Here is a 19,922-nt window from a genome sequence, read left to right as displayed (position 1 = left end):
TTTCAGACGTGTCTGCCAGGGAAACATTTAAAAGATAATATATTTTCATTTCTGCCGCCTCAGCAGGCACCACTCAGCTTGTCACCGTGAGACTGAGTTGTCAGCACACCAGAGATTCAGCTGCCTACTTTATTTACTTTTATTTCTTTATGTACAGCGAGCATCTGTCACATAAGCATGAACATTCACAAACAGATGTTACTGTGCACAGAGCAGAATTAGCACTGGTTTGCTCATTATTATAATTTTGAATGTTCAGAGAGGTTCGACCTTGCCGCCGGCCAGCACTGACTCATCATAAGAGCTAATTTCAAAATTGGTGAGGACACAGTTGACTGCAACATATTCGCGGTGCTTTGAGAGGGGGGTACTCTGCTGTACAGGTGCATCAAGGCTGCTTTGTGACATTTGGGTCGCTTATGCAACATTTTCAGCTGATGCTCTGTACTTGAACTAGATGGATATGAAATCTGTTCTTATTACTCATGTTTGCTGTTCTTTTTTTTTTCACTGAGCAAATGATGGCATTGCTTGCATTTTTACCTCCTGAAAGTTGAATTATTTTGAGGCTTCATTAGCTGTCCAAGATCTCATGAAACACCTGTGACTGCTGAGCAGCATTTGACTGTTTGCATCATTATTTCAGTTACAGCTATGCTTTTTGGGGATAATTAGCCGTGTCAGATTCAGTAGCTAGTTATAACACAAGTGAAGATGCCCATTCCCTGCAGATAGCCAGCTAAAATCACGCTGATGGGTTGTGAGACTGGAAAGATTATTCTGTCAACCTCAAAGCAGATGTGTACCAAAGTGGGTGCAATAGAGTTATGTAGAAAACTCAGTGTTTTTCATCTTTTTTTATTACATTGTAAGATACAATGGAGAATAGACTCTGACACGCAGAGTAACACAGGAGCAGCAGCGTGACCTTTTTTTTCCCAACGGGTACATCACTCATCAACTAGTTCAACTTTCTGCTTTTCAACAATCATTCCAGTGAACACTGAGCGTATAAACCAATGCCAACCGCTGTCTACAGAACAAAGCCTCTGTTGTTTTTTTGATGGTTAGGGACTGAACAATAATGATGCACTCTTTGATGATCACATCTAAAGAAACTGAAAATGACATTTAATCAGAAAGTCTATAATATAATGTTTCATGAAAAAATGAAAGAAAACACAAACCACAGTATAAAAACACAAAGTCACACATTTAAATATTAAACCATGTATTTAGGTAAAACTAAAGATGCGAATAATAGACTACAGAAAGAACCAAGTGTAAAGTGCTCACCTGCAAAATGTTGCCTCTCAGAGTGTTACATATATTTTTACTTCTGATGCATTAACATGTAAGCAACATACAGTCTTACCTTTTAAAAATGTATCTTATTTTAACTACTTTATATACGCTTTGGGAGTTTAATATATAAAAGTAATGCATCACATCTTTGAATCTGTATATTTTCTAAATCAAATCTTGATCTGAAAGTAACGAGTAACTACAGCTGTGAAAAGAATACATATAGTGGAGTCAAAGGCAATACGTCTCTTGTTTTAAGTAGCATAAAATATATGTATGTGGAGTACAAATGCATTTAATATTGTACTTATAATTATACCAAATGCAGCCTTCTTAGTTACTTTCACTGCTGTATTTGATGTAATAAACAGTTAAAACTGAATCATTAAGCTTTATGTTCAAGAATTCAAAGAATTATTTGTCACACAAGTAATATGCAGCAGGGTGGCTTGTCCACTAATAGGAGATCGGTGGTTTATTCCCCCACTCCAGTCTGCATGTTGAAGTATGCTTGTGCTGAACCCCAAAGTATAACAGTTTTGTTTTTTTTTTAAAGAATAGAGGGCAGCACTTGTACAACAACCTTACTGTGTGTGTGAATGGGTTAATGTAGTGTTAAAGTGTTTTGAATGGTCAGACAACTACAAAAGCACTGTACTAGTGCAAGTCCATTTAGAATTTGACCAAATGTTTCTGAAGCTGTGAAAAAGATGGGTAAAATGATTGGGAAAAAAAGGAATATAAGGACAAAAAGTCAAGTCAGAAAATTATAAATATGAATGAAAACCACAAATGCTCAGATGTCATAAGTGCAAATGTGCAGTGCTGAAGGCAGTGTGCCAAGGCCAAAGACACACAGTGGTCAGAGATCATCACCCTGATGGCCTTAGGAAAGACACTTCATTCACACCAACAGACCAACATTTCTTCTTATTATCTTCATAAAAGCTAACATTTTGATGGCAAGGACAAACAGGTCACAACAACCAAATAAAATGTGTACTTGAACCGCAGGAGCAAGAATATGTGAAAGCACTTTTCACTCCACATGCCCTGAATGTGAAGCACCCAACTACTACCGCACCTTGTGTCAGAGTCACTGTTACACAGAGCCAGAAGAATATTTTAGTATAAATCATCATATTTTAAAGTGCTGAAATCAGAGGTCTTTCTTTTGACGACTCAACAAAGTTGTTGATTGTGCTTTTCCACCCACAAAGTTGCTGAATCTTTTTCTCAGGCAGGAAAAGAACAATAGATCTGCACCTTAGGTGCTAAATTCAGGTTTTGCTGACTGCCAAGGATTGTATTTTGGGACTCTTTAATGGCTCCCAGAAAGCCTTATGTTGCTGAAACAAATCTTGCCTTTATTTTCCAAAAGCCTTGCAGTGGTTTTCTACCACCACTGCCATAAACATCTCTCTGTATGCCTGTACTTCGTTTTGTCAAAGTACCGGGATTTGCAGTCTAAATCATCACAATAATTTGAGTTATGTTGATTTATTTTTCAATATTGTCTTCCTTTTTTTATGTCAATATAAATTCAGTCTCTTCTAATGTGGACGTCATTTAGAATTGGAGTTATGTCCTCAATGGCATGAAGAGAATTCATCTTACTAAAGATAAATTCCAACAATTCACTTAATTCAATTAGCCTTTAGTTTTTTTTCGCTTGAATCCCGTCAGTGCAGCCATTTGGTGTAATCAGTGCTATCTGTCTTGCTGGCTTCCCAGCCTTGAGGCTTTTTGCTATTAGTTTTTCTTTGTGGGTTCTCGACTCACTGTTATGATCCAGAAATGTATTGCCTGTTGCCATTGGCTTTCTTGATGAATTGGTTGCATGTTTTCCTCGTAGAGTTTGGGAATGTAGTGTGTCCAGCTCTCAGATTCTGGGGCAACGGTTTGGCCACAGGCATTTTCCTCTATCAATATGCATTTGTGTGGACGCCGCTGCCAAATGACGCCACAACCAGATCATCCTTCTGGGCGACCTCGTGTGTGGTCAGAGAAGGGACAAGCACAGCAGGTGCTACATCATAACCACTTCAGCAAAGTGTGACGTGTACCATGAGTGCTCAGCAAGAAAACCTACTTTGCAGCAATTCGGGTTAAGTATTACAGTATTACATTCAAAAATGAATTAGAAGTACCCATTAGGTAAAGCATTTGTCAGATTAGACCAGATCTCACAACTGGATTTAAAGGACTTAAATCTGTGGGAATATGATTCATATGTTTCATTACTGTTTTATACCTAGAAAGCAAAAGAAAAGAAATCAGACTTAGTGCCTGTGCAGAGCACTTTACTTTGATGTGTGGTTTTATTATGAGGCACTTCTTGATTTTCTCTCCTGCCTGGGTGACTGCCCCTATGTGACCGTGGTGGCACCTGCTGCATCAGTGATGGATGGCTGACAGGAGCGTTAGCTTTCAACCCTTCATCCTTAGTTTGATCTAGTGTCCTCCTGCTCTTCATCCTTAGGTTGCATCTTCTCCTCGTCCCCGTTCACAACAGCCACACCATACAAAGGATAATATGCAATAACCAATAGGCTTTTGTGTGACAATTAGAATGATTTTACCTACTTTATATTCAAAGGAGCCATGTGTAGCATTTAGTGGCATCTAGAGGTGAGGACTGCAGATTGCAACCAGCTGAAACTTCTCCCGTGTGCCATGCATGAACTTCCAGTTCAGTGTTCATTGCTCAGAAAGTTTTTAGCGGTAGCCGAATTACCCACACAGCTCTCATTCGCTCCTATACAATATACTGAAAAATAATTTTTAAAAAATAATAATGATACTGAAAATAAAAACACTGCATGAAGCAGTAATTACCTTACAAAGCAAGGCAGCTTTATTTGTACTAAATGTTTCATACAGTGGGGCAATAATAAGTGATTTACAAAGCAATAAAATATAAAACATTATACAGGATGCAGATTTACAATGAAAGAGTAGAGAGTAAATATATAAAAGGTAAAGTTAATAATGAAAATAATTTACAGTTCCAGCAAAAGTGGAAACAAGATAAATACATTATTTTGAATTATTTAAAATTAAGTTTAAAAATGAGTTTGCAGTCATTACTCGGTGGAGTAGGTAGTATAAAAAAGTAACAGTTTTATCATTGAATGAAATCAGTGTTTTTCAGATGCTTTCTGGCATATTGGAGACAGGCTGCTAGCCTAGCATCTGCTAATGAATGTGCATGTTTTTTTGGTTTATTTTTTAAATTAAAATCCAGACGTTCTGGAGGTTTTTTACGGGGAGCTGAATTATCCATAGAGGTTTCTTCTCCAACAAACCGACCGAAAGTAATCTCATGTTAATAATTTGTGTTTTCATCACAGCAGGGCTGCTAACTATATTATTTATTATTTACTATTTAAAGCTAGTATTTGGTTTGTATGTTCTGAACGTCTGTAGAAACATGGTGCTTAAACGATCATTGCGGACTCTGTGGATTAGGACCCACTCCTTATAAACAGCTCATTTTAAGGTAATAAAAACAAAACATTTGACCTGTTACTAGGTCAGGCCCTTGAACAACACAAGCCAGTCACATTTCGTGCTGCAACACAATGCACTTGGACATGCTGCTCGCATGCTCGAAAAACATTAGAAATTGTAATTTTCCTTAGTTTTTTATTTAAATGTCTGCAGTTATAAGTCAACAAAGGGTCAAACAATATGCATGGGGTAAATGCAACACTGATACGAGGTATCCTGAGAATGGAGTGTATTTTATCCCGTTTCCGAAACCTCACATAAACAGAGCAAAGTGTCTCCTTTAGATTAAGCTGTGTGGCAGCTCAATGTAAAGAAGATGAACAAAGATGTCTACATTTGGTTTAAGGTTAGCAACATAATGTTGGCAAAATGTGCTGTAAAGTAACAACTAGCAAACTTTGCTAGGTAACATTAGTTTAAGTTAGCTAATAGCCACTAACGTTATGGCCAACTTCAGCTTCATAATGTTAGCTCATCATGTCATCTGTTCAACTTAGTCTTAATATTTTTGTTCTTTGACAATCGAACATCAGTGTTCACAGTCGCTAAAGGTTGCAGTGAAAGCCCACCCAACTGAAAACCATTAATGTTAACTTAGCTGTAATGTTACAAAGAAAGCAAAAGCTGGCTAACGCTAACACCACAGCATAGTAAAGACCCTTTTCATGGCTTCTGTGTGAAATGAGCTTCTGTCCCCTAAAAGTTCTGTATAGTATCTTTGGATATGTCTTTGACACTGACAGCCGCCATTGTTAGTTTAGGCAGCACGCAGATTGTTTGTCAGAGAGAGCTGTGCAGGTGGGAGTTAGCGATAGGTCAATTTTCCACACATCTCTCTTTCACTCTTAAACAAACAGTCTGGGTGATGAAAAGTGATAAAAACACTGAATTAAGCAGTTTTTATGTGACAAGGCAAGGCAGCTTTATTTGGATAGCACATTATTACTACAGGGCAATTTAAAGTGATTTACAGAACAACAACAACAAAAAACATTACAAAGGACGCAGATTTACAATAAAAGAGTGAAGAGAAAAGATTTAAAAGTTAAAATTAATTACTAAATGATCAACATTTAAAAAAAATCATTAAAAATGGCAAAAGAGCGGTTTACTTGTGCAAAAATAGAAGATTATTTCAAATGATTCAAAACATTTAAAAAAAAAAGTTTCCAGTGATTAAAGGGTGGAGTAACTAGTGTAAATAAGTAACAATTTTAGCATTGAATAGAAACAGTGTTGCTCAGATGTTTGGCATGTCAAAGATAGGCTTGTAACCTGCTAATCAATGCTCACGTTTTTTCTCTGATAAGATCCATACATTCAAGAGGTTGTTTTTACCATAAACTGTATTATCCAAATAGGTCTCTTTCTCTCCAAACAAGCAGACCTGATGATCTACACCAGTAAAACAGTGATGTATGATTATGTTAGAGATCAGTGTTTTTCCAATGTCATTCGACTCATCATGGAGGGGCTGCTAACTACAAAGAATGGCCCTATTTAAATCCAGTGTTTGGTTTGTCTGTACTGGGCTACTGTAGAAAGATGCCACTGCAACAACCATGGCAGACATTCAATTAGGACCTGCTCCCTATGTAGATATAAACAGCTCGTTTTAAGGTAACTAAAATAAAACAATTCTTACTTTCAGTTGATTATACAGTGAATATCCTTATATTGTATTCCATTTTTTTGGTCAAAATAGTCCCCTAAATCCTACACACTGGACCTTTAATAATCTGTGTAATTCTTCTGTGTAATTCCTGTAAAGAATTCTGATAATACTTTGATGAATTGTGCTTTTGCTCATCATCTTCACACCTCGTCTTTTATTTGGCCTTGGAGCCACACCCATAGGGCAAAATACATCATTTAGTAAAAATCATTTAGTAATTAATTTTAGCTTTTACACGGGCTACAACACGGGCAACATGTGGGACCTTCCAATGACTTTTTTTCTTACTCTATATGTTTCATATTCTGTTAAAGTCATGTAATATTTCTCTGCATTACTCATTTTACTTTGATAGAGCCAAATAAATCCAGCTATTTGAGCGAATTAAATGAGTCGTACCAATGACAAAAGGTTCCACATTAAAACTGTGTTTTGATGCATGCAGTCACTGGAGTAGCTGTTTTTCTGTCATCATCTAGGATACTTGAGCGTTTTTTGCAAACTCACAGCACGGTGACAGGAAAGAGGACGGACGCCCTTCAGCCGCCGCAGCCGCGGACGTGCGCGCACCGCTGGAGGCAGTCGAGCTGCAGCCCGGGTCCGGTTTGGAGGAACTCCGGCTGATGTTAGCAGCGGAGGAGAGGAGAGCAGAGAAAGGAGAGGAGCTGGGTGGGTATGACATGTGAGCCAAGTCTGCACAGATACAACAAATACCCAAAGTATGCATGCGGCATGGGCGGGCCGATGCTCCAAGGGGACTTGACATAGGTGAATGAGAGCACAGCTGCAGAATAAATTATTTTCTTTTTTCTCTCTTTCCACAGTGAGAGGAGACCGTCACGGCAGCTGTAGCTTCCCGTGCCTGCTTCAGTCTGGCGGGCGTCAAGGTGCAGCAGCAGGCACGAGGGGGACGGAAGCGGTTTAATTGACTTATCCGACGAAACGGTGCAGCGCAGAATAACGTGACGGCTTTACTGAGTGACCGCAGGCACGGAGACACACGGGAGAGGACACTATGTCAAAGGAGCCGAGAGGAAAAGGTAAGGGGGACACTGCATGCTTAGTCTCGTGCTAACAGGTAGACACCCGCGTCTCGTGCTGCTGCTGGATGTTGGCGCGCACAGCCGCGTGCTGCATGGATGGAGACTATCTGTAGGAATGTGCGACGTGTCTAAAACCGACCTGTCTGTGTCAAACAGACTGTCTAGTGGACTGTGTAGCCCGGACTGTCCTTACATTTGTCTGTCTGTGTGTGTCCGTGCTGGTGTTACAGCGAAATGTGTGACCTGTCAGATTCTGTGTTGCTGCAGGGTCATATAGGCTAAAAAAAAAGATCAAATGTTGAGCTGGTAGTGACCTGCAGACAAACCTGTACTCACCTGTTTCTGCTCTCACGGTCATCAACTACTGTATGTGTGACGGTCCAAATACCAAATAAGAGTGAGGCTATTTTTGGCAACAGCTGTTAAAATTCAGGATGTGAGCATATATTTAAAAAGAAAAAAAAAATACCAGGAGAAGTGAAGACAGAATAATACAGAGAAGTTCAGGGAATGCTAATAATAGCATTCAGTTTGCCATGCAGCTCATTTGATTGTCAAATTGGATACAGTATGTGGGGCAGACAGCCTTGACAGGACTGCATCAGCGAAGCCTCTGGGGTTGTGACATATCTGTAGCATAAAAGGTTTGTTGTTGCTCTCACAGAAGATTGTTTTGCTGCTTAAAAATGGCACCTATTTGTTTGCATTATGATAGTAGAATTTGTCCAGAAATTGCACAGTTTTTGGCAGGTAGTATTTTATTTACTGTTTGCATGGGTGGATAATGAGACAATGTGCCCCTGGGCATATATGCACAAAGGGGCCCACCGCCTCTCCAACAAAGGTGCAAGACACAGACTTTATGGTGGTCTTGCAACTCTTAGTTGTTGGTATGCTCCTTCTAAGGGTCATTTTGTGTTGACTTGTAGCTGAATTGTGTCTTGTTTTGTGTCTTTTTGCAATCTTTTGTGTCTCTGAGATAATTTGTGTCTTATTGAGGTGATTTTGTATCTTTTCTGGTCATTTTTGCATTGCTTTATAGTCATTTTGTGTCTCCTTGTGGATGGTACGTGTTGATCTGAGTGACATTTTGTTAGTGAAGGCCAGGACACCCTGACACTTTGGGCCCCTGGCCCTGTGCCTGGTAGACATTAATTAATCCATGATTGTTTGGATTGCTAATTACTGCTTTCTATGCCAGCATCATTTTATGGCAATTTTCAGATTTTCTATGGTGTATTAGACTGCTAAATGCCCAGTTTATTTATTTATTTATTTTTACCTGTTTATTTATTTTTAGGCTGATTTTCTTAAGAAATGGACTGAACAGCTCACAGGCTGTGGCGTCAAGTTAATGCATAAACCTTATAATGATGCTTAGTGGCATTGTGACAAATGAGGCATCTCTTCAGCTGGAGGTTCAGGGTTTTATCCTTGTGTTGTCATGCATCTCTTCCCTGCTGAAGAGCCTTTGAGCAACATACTGAATCTCTTCCAGCTTCTGGCTTGCTGTTCTGGAGGCTATGTGGCGTTTGTGCTCTGACCTTTTATCGAGGCGAGAGCGGAGAGAGAATTTTCCCTGCAGAGATCAATAAAATATCAGATCGTTATATTCTTGGTAGTGACATAAAGTGCCACAATAGAGAAAGGATTTTATTCAGTGTGGTTTGGGCTTTAATTGCTGCCTTGGATTTAAAGTGGAGCTGACTGGGTACAAGTTAGTTGTGACATACAAAGTGGATAGTCTCTAAAATAATAGGATTGAAATATCTCCCCTTCAACAGGCTGATTTAAGCAAAATGCCAGGAATTAGTTTGCACATTTCATTGCTGATATACTGATATATATATATATATATATATATATATATATATATATATATATATATATATATATATATATATATATATATATATATATATATGTATGTATGTATGTATGTATATATGTATGTATATGTATATCATGTTTTCATGCCTGCACCATTAAAATCAAGTGAAAATATAGTCTATAGTCTAAATTGCCTCAAGTGACATCACCTGAATCTGATTTAGAAAGAAGTAGGGCTGGGCGATATGGAAAAAAGTCTTATCACGATAATTTTTTTCATATCAGTCAATATCGATATATATCGCGATATACATGAAATCACGATTTCTGTCAAGCTTAAAGGTTCCCTTTTACTCTAAGTGAGATATGAAGATATCATAGTTCACTGACATAGTTTCATTTGACCATGATGGTTGTTGGAGTGTAATAAACACATGATTCATTATTATTTATTAAACTTTCCAGCATTATATAAAAATTAAAAACTCCATCTTAAACAAACTTACAGGTTTAAGCACATTGTGCTGATGCTGGCCACCCTTTCATGACTGCAGGACTCTGACTAAAAACCTTCGTGAAACTTCTGTGCTATTCAATTCATCATTTTACTCGGGAAAAAAAAACTTTTGAGTAGGCCTGCTTTTCCTATAGCTGCTAAAAGCTGCCAACATTCCCAGTTCGAGAAAGGGTGAAAATAAGGTAATGTGCCTGTGGCCCCAGGCCCCCAAAACATTACATCTGCCCCTGGTAATAATAATGAGAGCTCAGCGGGAGCGGCTGGACGAGACACGGAGCGGTGCATCCTGGTGTTTCTAAATACTTCCATCCAAAGTCTGATTAAACCTGAAACTAACACACAGTAGTATGTAAAAGTCTAAAGAAGTCACTTTCCACCTGTGCAAATTTGGCTGTTTCAGACACTTTGGTGCTATGACGAGAAGCTGCGTTCTGTTTGTCTGTTTCACTGGGCTGCTGTTGGACCATCAGCTGTTTGATCTGATAATGAAACGCTGTGGCTGTCAAACACTCAGCTGTTCTAGAGTCAAAGTCGTTCACTGCATTTGATTCGCCACGGCACTATCCTTATTATCATTGGCTGTTCGTGTTGTCTGTCAAAACATGGCTGGAATGTGTTCTATTGGCATTCTATCAACTACGTCTCATATTTCAATCAAGGAAAAGTTATTTTGCAATTGATATCGTTATTGTTTTTGTATTGCCCAGCCCTAGAAAGAGGTGAGTTTACCAAACCTCTGCATTCTGCTCATTATCACTGCTTGAGGCTAGCAGCTCAAGGCTGCCTTCACTGTCACAACACACATTTCTTAATTTCTGACTGTTGGTGATGTAATGCATTGTGGGTAATGTAGGTGCCAGGTTTTGTTTGGGAAAAAAAAAAAATAGCCAAAATGGTGGTGCAGTTGTTGGCATTGTTGCCTCACAGCAAGAGGTTTGAACTTAAGGGTGGAGGGGTAGGGGTTGGGGGATGGGGGGCTTCTTCTCCTTGTGTCAATGTGGGTTTTCTCCGAGCTCTCCAGCTTCCTCTCAGTCAAAAGAAATGCAGGTTAACCGGTTACTCTATATGTGGGTGTTAATGTGAGTATGGCTGTCTTTCTCTGTGTCAGCCCCGTGACAGTCTGGTGACCTGTCCAGGGTGTGAATGAATGAATTAAAAAAAAAACTGATATTACTGATAAGGTTGGATCGATTTGTTACCCACCACGAAAATATCCAGATGGCTTGTATTTATTTCACCTCGTGAGCTTGTATGTGTGTGTGTGTCATCATGGTGGAATGTGGTTTCTCTGATGACATTAGTTGTAGTCGGAACTACTACAAAAACGTTTTGAGTATTATGCCAGGAACCCATGTCTCTGTTTGTGAGGACAGCTATTAAAGATGGGTGTGGTCAAAGCAAGGGTTCCTAGGGTTTAGGAAGTAGGGCAGGGGCCACTGCCCCTCCACTGTATGCCTCTGGTCCACATTGTTTTGAAGTCGCAGAATGTGGCTTGAATGACAGTTTTGACCTTTTTCTTTGCAAGCTGCTTTCGAATTTTCTTGTGTCGTGTTATAGTCAAGGAGAATATGAAAGGATATGAATATAAACAATATGCTGAAGATCATTATAAACAGACAGACAGACTGACAGATAGATAGATAGACTGACTTATCGATTGATTGACTGATTGATCGATTGAAATTTCAGAACAAAAGGGGGTTACTGAAGAGCTTGTATGGCGGTGGGGACAAAGCTGTTCCAGAGAGGGCCCTTGTGCACACAGGTAGTCCATACCTACATCCACAGGAAAGGGGAATGAAGTACTGGTGGAGTGGATAATCTGGATCTTGAGAGACAGTGAGTGCTTTTCAGTCTACAACTGTGGTGCAGATGTGTGGGTCAGAGTCTGTAAAGAGTTTGTTTGCAGGTTCAGTTTTTGTGGGGCATTTTTGTACATAAAAATGTCAGGTGCATCCTCTCAGGTCATGAAGAATTTGTTCTACTCTAGAGATCAGGCCAACAGTCCTATTTTTAGTAGACAATCTCACAAGACAAATTAGATTCTTCAAAGGCATGGCAAACTTTTTTTTTTCTCAACAGCTGCAACTAGATGTCTTCTCCAGTTAATCTTAATTATATTGCACTGAGCCTCACCATAAAATTCACTAGATAATGGAAGCGGCACTGTGAGGCCTCTCATTGTTTCAGCCTAGCTCTATAAAATCATGTGAACCCTGTGATGTACCAGCAGGCCGGTGGCAGATTGAAATGTGGCAATGTGTGGATTTACTGGTCTTGCATTCATATGTTGAGCATGCAGTGTGTCTGTTTCCAATCAAATATTGCTTGACCTCAGTTCACTGTATGACATCTAAAGTGGAGCAGTTCTCACAGAGGCATTGTTCTTTAAAGTCCCGCCAACATGGACAGAGCAGACTTTTTAATTTCATGACTTTCACTTATGAACACAGATCTTATCTTTTCATTTTCAATTATAAAAGGGCTGCAGGGATTCCACACATTTTAATTCTAATTTAAATTCTCTCTTGACTCACTTGAGAGTTAAATCTACACTGTTATCTAGGTTAGGGACTGTAAAATAAAAAGGAGAGGATAATTTATGAGTGCTGTTAAGTACTGCAACCAGCATTTATGGACTATTTAAGCTTTACAGTTTGCTGTGCCTTTTCTCAGCTCCTACAGAAACAAAGGCATTGTGCCCAGATTCCCTGACTGCCTTTTACAACAAAAGAGAGCCCCAGTTTAAATCATCCAGATATTGAAATATAATTTTCACAGAGTAATAATGATTTAGAAATTATGAGGGCTGGGCTGAGTAAAGCATCAGTCCTCAAAATAAAGCACGTGTGACTCACACTTCGCCATTTTTTAAGCCATGCCAGTGCTGTGGCTTAAGGGATGGCTAAATAAGTCTGTCTGTTGGTTGATCCACCACCTCGGTCCACACAGAAGTATCTCAACAACTGCTGGATGAATTGTTATGAAACTTTTAAACATTTCATTTCCCCAGATGATGAATTCCAATAACATTTTGGATCCCCTGAATTATCATCTAGCAATACCATTACGTAAGTCAGTATTTTAGTTTATACTAGGGCTAGGTGATATGGCTTCAAAATAATACCACAATATTTTTAGGCTATATCGCATTACACTGTATATATCCCAATATTTAAAAATCACCTCTAAACTATAGTAAACTAAGTATAAAATTATTAAATGAACTACAGTTACAAATAAAGTAGCTACTGCCATCAAAGAAAAATTACCCAAACTACTGTTGTAATAAAGTTGAATAAAATACTTTTATAATGTTAAATAAAGTATAAAGTTAAATAAAGTGCTGTTATAGTAAATTTAAATAAAGTATTTTTCTAATTAAATAATTCAAAGCAGAACCCATGGTGCATTTATTTTTTAAGGACCAGGCTCATCTTGGGCTGGAAGTGTTGATGTTTCTGCTGTGGACTTGAAGCTTCCGGTCAGCAGTTGGATGTTAGTGTAAGCAGAAAGTAAAACTCTAACCACGGTATGAGGATTCATTCACTGCGAGCTGGAAACAAACCCTCAGCTTTCCAGTTCATATATTAATAGTATTTGCAAGTCATAGTAGTGCTCCATGGTCTGGAGCTCTGCAAAAGCCCTGCTTTTTGTGTGTGTCTGTGAGAGGCAGATAGGGAATAGTCGATTGAAAGAAAATGAATCTCCAACTATTTTGATTGTCAATGAATCCTCATTTTTCAGTCTAAAATGTCAAACCATTGCTAGTTCCAGCTTCTTAAATTTGAGAGTTTGCTGCTTTTTTGTCATTAATGATAGCAAATGAAGAGTCTTTAGGCTCTGGACTGTTGGTTGAACAAAAGATGCAATTTGAAGACGTTTCTTTGGGCTCTGGGAAGTAGGGATGAGCATTTTTCACAATTATTTGACATTTTACATACTCAACAATTAAAGATTAACTGGAAAATAATCACGCAGATTAACTGCTAATAAAAATAATCATTAGTTGCAGCCCTAATGACAATAGAGGGTGCATTTTTGTAATATTACTCATAATTTAACCCACTGATATGGGAATTCAAATCATAGATCCTTTATTGGTCGTTTCTCTCTGCTCGAGGGTACTTCCACCACACTGCAGGACCTGCGGCTTGAAGCCAAACAAAGTCTTATGCTGCCATATATCTTTAAGAACTTTTGCTTTCACCCACAGCACCCACAGTCACAATAAGCCAAACAGTCCACAACCACATATCATAACAATAACAATACAAAATTAGACAATACAGGATGTCATTAAAAAAACACACTATTACTCTCAGTTCTCCCTCCCAGAGTCTACCTGTTAAAGTTTGTCCTCTCAAAAACAAAAACTCATGAACCGCTCGACTGCTCAGTGTGAGGTATAACTCCTCTGAGCACTTTGTATTCGTCCTATTGGATGAAACTGGATCAGTCTGAACTAAGGGGTGTTTTTTTTCAATTGCTGTCCAAATAAAATAAATGGGTGGCCTACCTGCTGTTTTGTCGAGATTCAGCATCAAGCTAAAAATAGAACTGAAGGATTCCGATGAACAGTCTCTCTCTTATTCTCTCTGCTTCCTTCCCTCTCTCCGGGAAGGTGAATAGTAAAACCATTTGGCACTTTTTTAGTGCTGTTGTGTTGTTTCTTAAAATAACCTGCTGGCACTTTTTCCTCCAAAAGTGATTTCATTTGATGCTGTAAGTGATTTCCCAAATGCAGCTCCTGTCACTCAGTTTAAGACATGATAAATACTTTATACACTGTGTGATACTGTCATCATGGCAAATGGTCCCCAGACAGGATGCTCAACAAGCAGCACCACAATGTTCTCTGAATTCTACAGAGTCCTGTGCTAATGCATTCAGCCTATGACCTCTGTTATTTTATTTGATCATACAAAACAGTGCTAATTTAAATTTAATAGGTGTTTGTCATGGGGAAGCACACTGGGCCGATGTCGGGGAGCTACTCTTCACAATGCACACCGCAGCTGGCTGCTGCTATTTCAGGTCGGAGGCACAGCGGTGGCAGGGGACCGTCTCACCTGGAGCCCGGCACAAGTCTGCCTGTTGTTTAATGGCCAAATGTCTTGACGTCAGACTGGAGACAGCATTTTCTATCTCGCCATTGGTGAATCACTTTGTATTTGTGGCAATGAAGAAAGCTCTCAGACTCAAATAGGCTTTTTGTAGGTGCACTTACTCAGCACTTTAATGCTATTATTAAAATTGTTTAATGCATCTACAAGTGTGGAGTAGATGTTTTAGTAAGGCTCAGGACATATTGGGTTCATCAAATTCATATTGTTTGATTGACTGAATGGAAGCAACTGTCAGAGAACATTGAGTCACATTGTCAAAAATGCTAACATATTTGGTGCTTTCAGCTTTGAAAATGTGAACATTTGTTACTTTTCTCTGCCTTATGTTATGGTTACCCGAATATCTCTAAGGTTGGGCAGTTTGTCCAACCAGACAAGCGATTTTGTCTTTGTGATCTTGGACCTTGCGATGGACATTTTAAATATTTTCTGACATTATATATCTGAATCGAGAAAATAATCGCAAGATAAATCAACAAAAGAGTAATCATTAGTTGCAGCCTTGGTCCATAGAACAATAAAGGATTGCTCAATTGGCACAAAGTACAGCAAGCTGTAAGACAGCTGTCGGGTTTAACTGTTGTTTTTCGACAGGCAAGTTTACAAAAGGTTAGGCTGCCAAGTTTCAGTTCACTGTTTTGTTTAATGGCTCAAATTCTCAAATGGTTGTTTTTGGCCTAGTAGGCTTCTGTGTTTAATAAAAAACATTAATAAAACCACTGTACACCACCTGCATGGCACTAAAAACAACATCAACTATTAGCTGGTAGACAAAGTGGAGTTTTTATTTTTCTAATGAGTTGATGGAGACCTGAAAAAAGCTTAAACTGGAGTGACAACAAGCCAAAGCCTTGGCAGACACTGATGTCCATTCATATTCAGGGCTCAGCTCAAGGGGTCTAGGGGCAATGTTTTTCAAGCCATTTAAGATAATACAATGCCATAAAATCTGTACATCATTTGGAGTAATAACACAATTGCTAATCACCCATAGCCACCCTGTAGAGCCTACATCCTATTTTGTATTGAATTGTTGTCCAACCATCTTCAAACAATAACACAACAAATGTTGTGGATGACAAATTTTCACTCCTGCCATCGAGAGAAAGCCAAAAATCATCAGATGCTACTGTTTTTAAGTTACATAAAATAATTAGGAGAGGTGTTTACGCTGCTTGAGTGCAGTTCACAGACTGAACATTAGTTGACAAATCTGCTACATCTAAATCCATTCCATAATAACCTGGGCTCTAAATACAAATGGAAGAAAAATTAGGCCAATAGAATAGCATTTACTCAATTATGTTAGGTTTCACTAGGGTGCCAGGTGGCCTGCTGACCATTTTCTAATTTACAATAAAAATAAATTGATATCGCAATAGGATTTTCTTTTGAACTTTGTATGTGAATAAGGTATCAGAGTGCATTAAAAAAGCATCAAAATAGAGCTTGTTCATTTAAAAATTCCAGGGGAATATTGCCTGGACCCCCCAACAGTAGTCCAGACAAAGCCCCTAATTTCCTTAATTCCTTGGAACTGGCCCTTGAACTCCTGTTATTTTGAAAAAAAAGTGGCCCCTTGACAAAGCAAGTTGTATCACTGCATATGGGAACAGTAGCCTATGGACTGAAGCCCCAGCAGCCAGCCCCTGATCCAACTGTAAAGTGAGCAGTATGTTTATATCAGAGTTAGGGTTAGTTATGTTATTGTTGCCTGATACTGCAGTACACTGCAGGGACTACTTGGCTCTTTGGTGTTTTTAGATGCTTGTGAAAAGATGAAAATTACATTATTCATTGAAAAAAACATCCTTTAAGGCCAGAAAATTATATTAAGGACACAGCTGCAGCCAATATATACAGTGTGAGATGTCTTCTCTGGTAAGCTGTAATTAACTGATTACCTCTTCACTCAGTGCATATCCAATTAAAACTCATAAGAGCACTGAGTTAATAAAGTAACTCCCTCAAATGCAGTCATCCTAAGGCTGGACAGAATGTGCTATATGTGGTCATTGTTGTATAGACAGAATTGCAGGCTTAGTAACGGTGATTATCACCTCATCATGGCGTAGCAGTCCATTAGCAGCAAATGCAAGCACTGATCTGCAGTCCAGATAAATAGCATCCAGAGGGATAGAGTCTCCAAGGTGAATTTGTGAGTGATTCAACATTTTTGAGGAGAGATCAGTCTCCTCGGTGTCCCTTATAAGCTGTAGAGATTGATTTTGACTTTGTGCTGAAATGAGGTTTAATTAAATTACTGGACAGGCTATTAATAGCTATTTCCAGCTCACAGAGGACCAGACAGACTTTTCATTGTTGTTTATCTTCTGGGAGCCGCAGGATGTTCACTGTTGCAGGACATAAACAGACACAAAATAAAAGTCTGCGTATTTTATTTTGTGGATTTTCGAGCAGTATCACATCTCATCAAGTCTGTGATTTCAATCTGTACTGTTGCATGTTAAAAAGGTAAAGGGTTAGATGCACTTCTCATTTCCTCCCTTCCATGCACAGAAGAAAAACATTATTGGATTTTTTCTTCACGTGGTGGATATCACAGTCTGGTGGCGTCCAGTATTCGCTCTGAAGAGGTTTGCGTCATCACAGAACCCTCCTGCGCTTCCTCTCTGCGTGACGGCAGCCGCTGCCATGTCTTATGACCTGGGAGCTCTTCTGGGTGCTATTAGTTGCTTAGAGTTCCTTGAATATGAAATGCAGCTAATTACAAAATGAGATGATTGGCACCCATTTGGCTTACAGACCATCTGGGTTGGAGAGGAGAGAGGGCTATGAGAGATAAAACTCCGGCAAGAAGAAATTCTTTTAGGACGGCAGCAGCAACTGATCAAAAGCAGATTTCTCCTCTGGGGCTGTCTTCAATGCTGAAGGCTCGCTCATTATCCTCAAACCTCCGAGCACTTTATAAAAGCTCACATTGAAACAATTTCACATTTAAAATTGCAATCATTTCATCTTGCATATTACAAGCATATTAATCTCATGGCAGGAGAACGGAACTGGCAACAGTGGTTATTTAGTTATTTAGAGTGGAGAGAATGCTGTTAATGAGTCTGGTGTGGATAAACAAAATAATAGAAAAACAGCCATGAGCTGGTGAGAAAGTCAACATTGGCCAACCACGAAGGCTATCCCTTGGCAATCATTGATTGACATTGTTCTATATTATATTTCATGGTAAGCCAAATACATGTAATATTACATAAAGAAAGAAGTGGGTCCAAGTTATTGTTTTAGTTATTGTTAAGTCACAGGTCCCAAACTTTTCAGTCTTGAGTTCTAAGCCATAATGCGCTCTTTACCAAATGTAATGCCATTTTAATAACAGAGTAATATATTAAATTCACAAAAACCAGAAATGCTTTTCATATTTATTTGTTAAAGCAAGTTTGTTAATAGTTGTTGCTTCTCCGTTGACAATTTTAAATCTGCACATTTTGCAATTCATGCTTGACCTGTTGAACCCTGCATAGTTTATGTTACATGAACAAAATCTTAGCTTTGGCAACATTTGGTTTCTTATTCATTCTTTTGTTTCCACAGTGATTTTTTTGTGTGGCTGTTTTCATTTCTGCATATTCAGGATACTGATTAAAAAAAAAAAAAAAAGCCTGCCATTAAAATAAGGACTTTTGCTCAGGCTATCAACAGATTGTCTTGAACATCCATGGCAAAGTTGATTTATCAATGAAAGCACAATGTGACAAAGTGCAATGAAAACAGATACTCATAAACTGATATTAGTGGAGTAATGGAGAGATGCAGAGATCCCTATGTTGTAGGGTATAGTGTTCCTTAGTACATTTTTAGATAGTTGTACTTGACTTTAATATTTCCACTCCAGAGTATTTATATTCCATTTTGTCTTACAAATAACCACACTTCACTGTAACTATATTTATGTCTCATTGAGATACAAGCACAATGATGAAAAAATGCATGTACCCTCTGAGATTTGTGGAAATTATACCCTTCTGTGAAAGCCACCTGCAAAATAAATTCAGCTGCAATAAACGCCAGCTGCATAATGAACCCCAGATGATTAGGCTGAGTATAAGTGAACCAGCGGCCCCTCTCGAAACCTTACGTCTTTAGATATCCTCTTAAAACACACTCTTTTGAACAGCTGGAGGCAGCTGTGCAGTCCAAGGTTGGATATTATTGTATGATTTCTGTCAGAGTAGCTGAAGCAAATATATGTAATAAGGAAGATAGAAAGATGAATGAGTTCAATTATAAATCTTTCAGGAGCTGCAGTCAAGCTATTTCTTGCTCGTCTCCCAGAGTTACCAACCTGAATCCATAACTTCACTGTGTCTTCAACAGCTGCCTTCCGATAGAAAGATTTCACTTTTTATTGCTGCCCTGTAGGTGAACATGTCTGTGTTGAATTTCACATAAATCATATGTATCTATTCGTGTGCAAATTACACTGAGAATCAATGGGAAATACCATAAGGATGAATAAATTATAGGGTTTATTTCAGGAGAATAACCTGAGTCAGAGAGGAAGATTTTCTCCCATTGTGAATATTGTATGAGTCATGCAGGATTAGAGATGATAATATTCACTTGGAAAAAAGATAACTTGATTTAGCTTTTTCATCAATAAATACAGCCCTGTCTGCAGCATATCATCACCACTAGTACAGCTGGAAATTAATCGGAAAAGTGCAAAAGACTACTCTGGACCCTTTCAACATCTTACCTAATGAAAATAAAATATGTGGTAGAACACTTTTCTCCATTGCCCGAGAAGTGATGCATAGATAAAGTATGGATCGTTCCAACATTAGCTGTGCAGCGCCTCCCTGCATTGGTTTGTAATACTAGACCGGTGAAGTTTGAGAAAGGCACAAGATTTTGTCGCTGTTTCTTTCTAACCT

The 19,922-nt window shown here is 38.7% G+C and overlaps 1 protein-coding gene across 1 annotated transcript in view; it reads left to right on the top strand.

The window, feature by feature from the left end:
* Positions 1 to 7,096: 7,096 nt before the first annotated feature.
* Positions 7,097 to 19,922, top strand: part of pitpnm3 (PITPNM family member 3) — a 115,653-nt gene continuing 102,827 nt past the window's right edge. The window contains exons 1-2 of the mRNA XM_042486649.1: positions 7,097 to 7,162; positions 7,318 to 7,533. Coding sequence (XP_042342583.1) covers positions 7,509 to 7,533 — 25 coding nt within the window. The 5' untranslated portion in view covers positions 7,097 to 7,162; positions 7,318 to 7,508. The remainder of the gene's footprint in view (positions 7,163 to 7,317; positions 7,534 to 19,922) is intronic.

The sequence above is a fragment of the Plectropomus leopardus genome, chromosome 5, assembly GCF_008729295.1.
Source record: "Plectropomus leopardus isolate mb chromosome 5, YSFRI_Pleo_2.0, whole genome shotgun sequence".
In the NCBI taxonomy this organism is placed as follows: domain Eukaryota; kingdom Metazoa; phylum Chordata; class Actinopteri; order Perciformes; family Serranidae; genus Plectropomus; species Plectropomus leopardus.
This window is presented reverse-complemented; position numbering and strand designations above follow the sequence as displayed.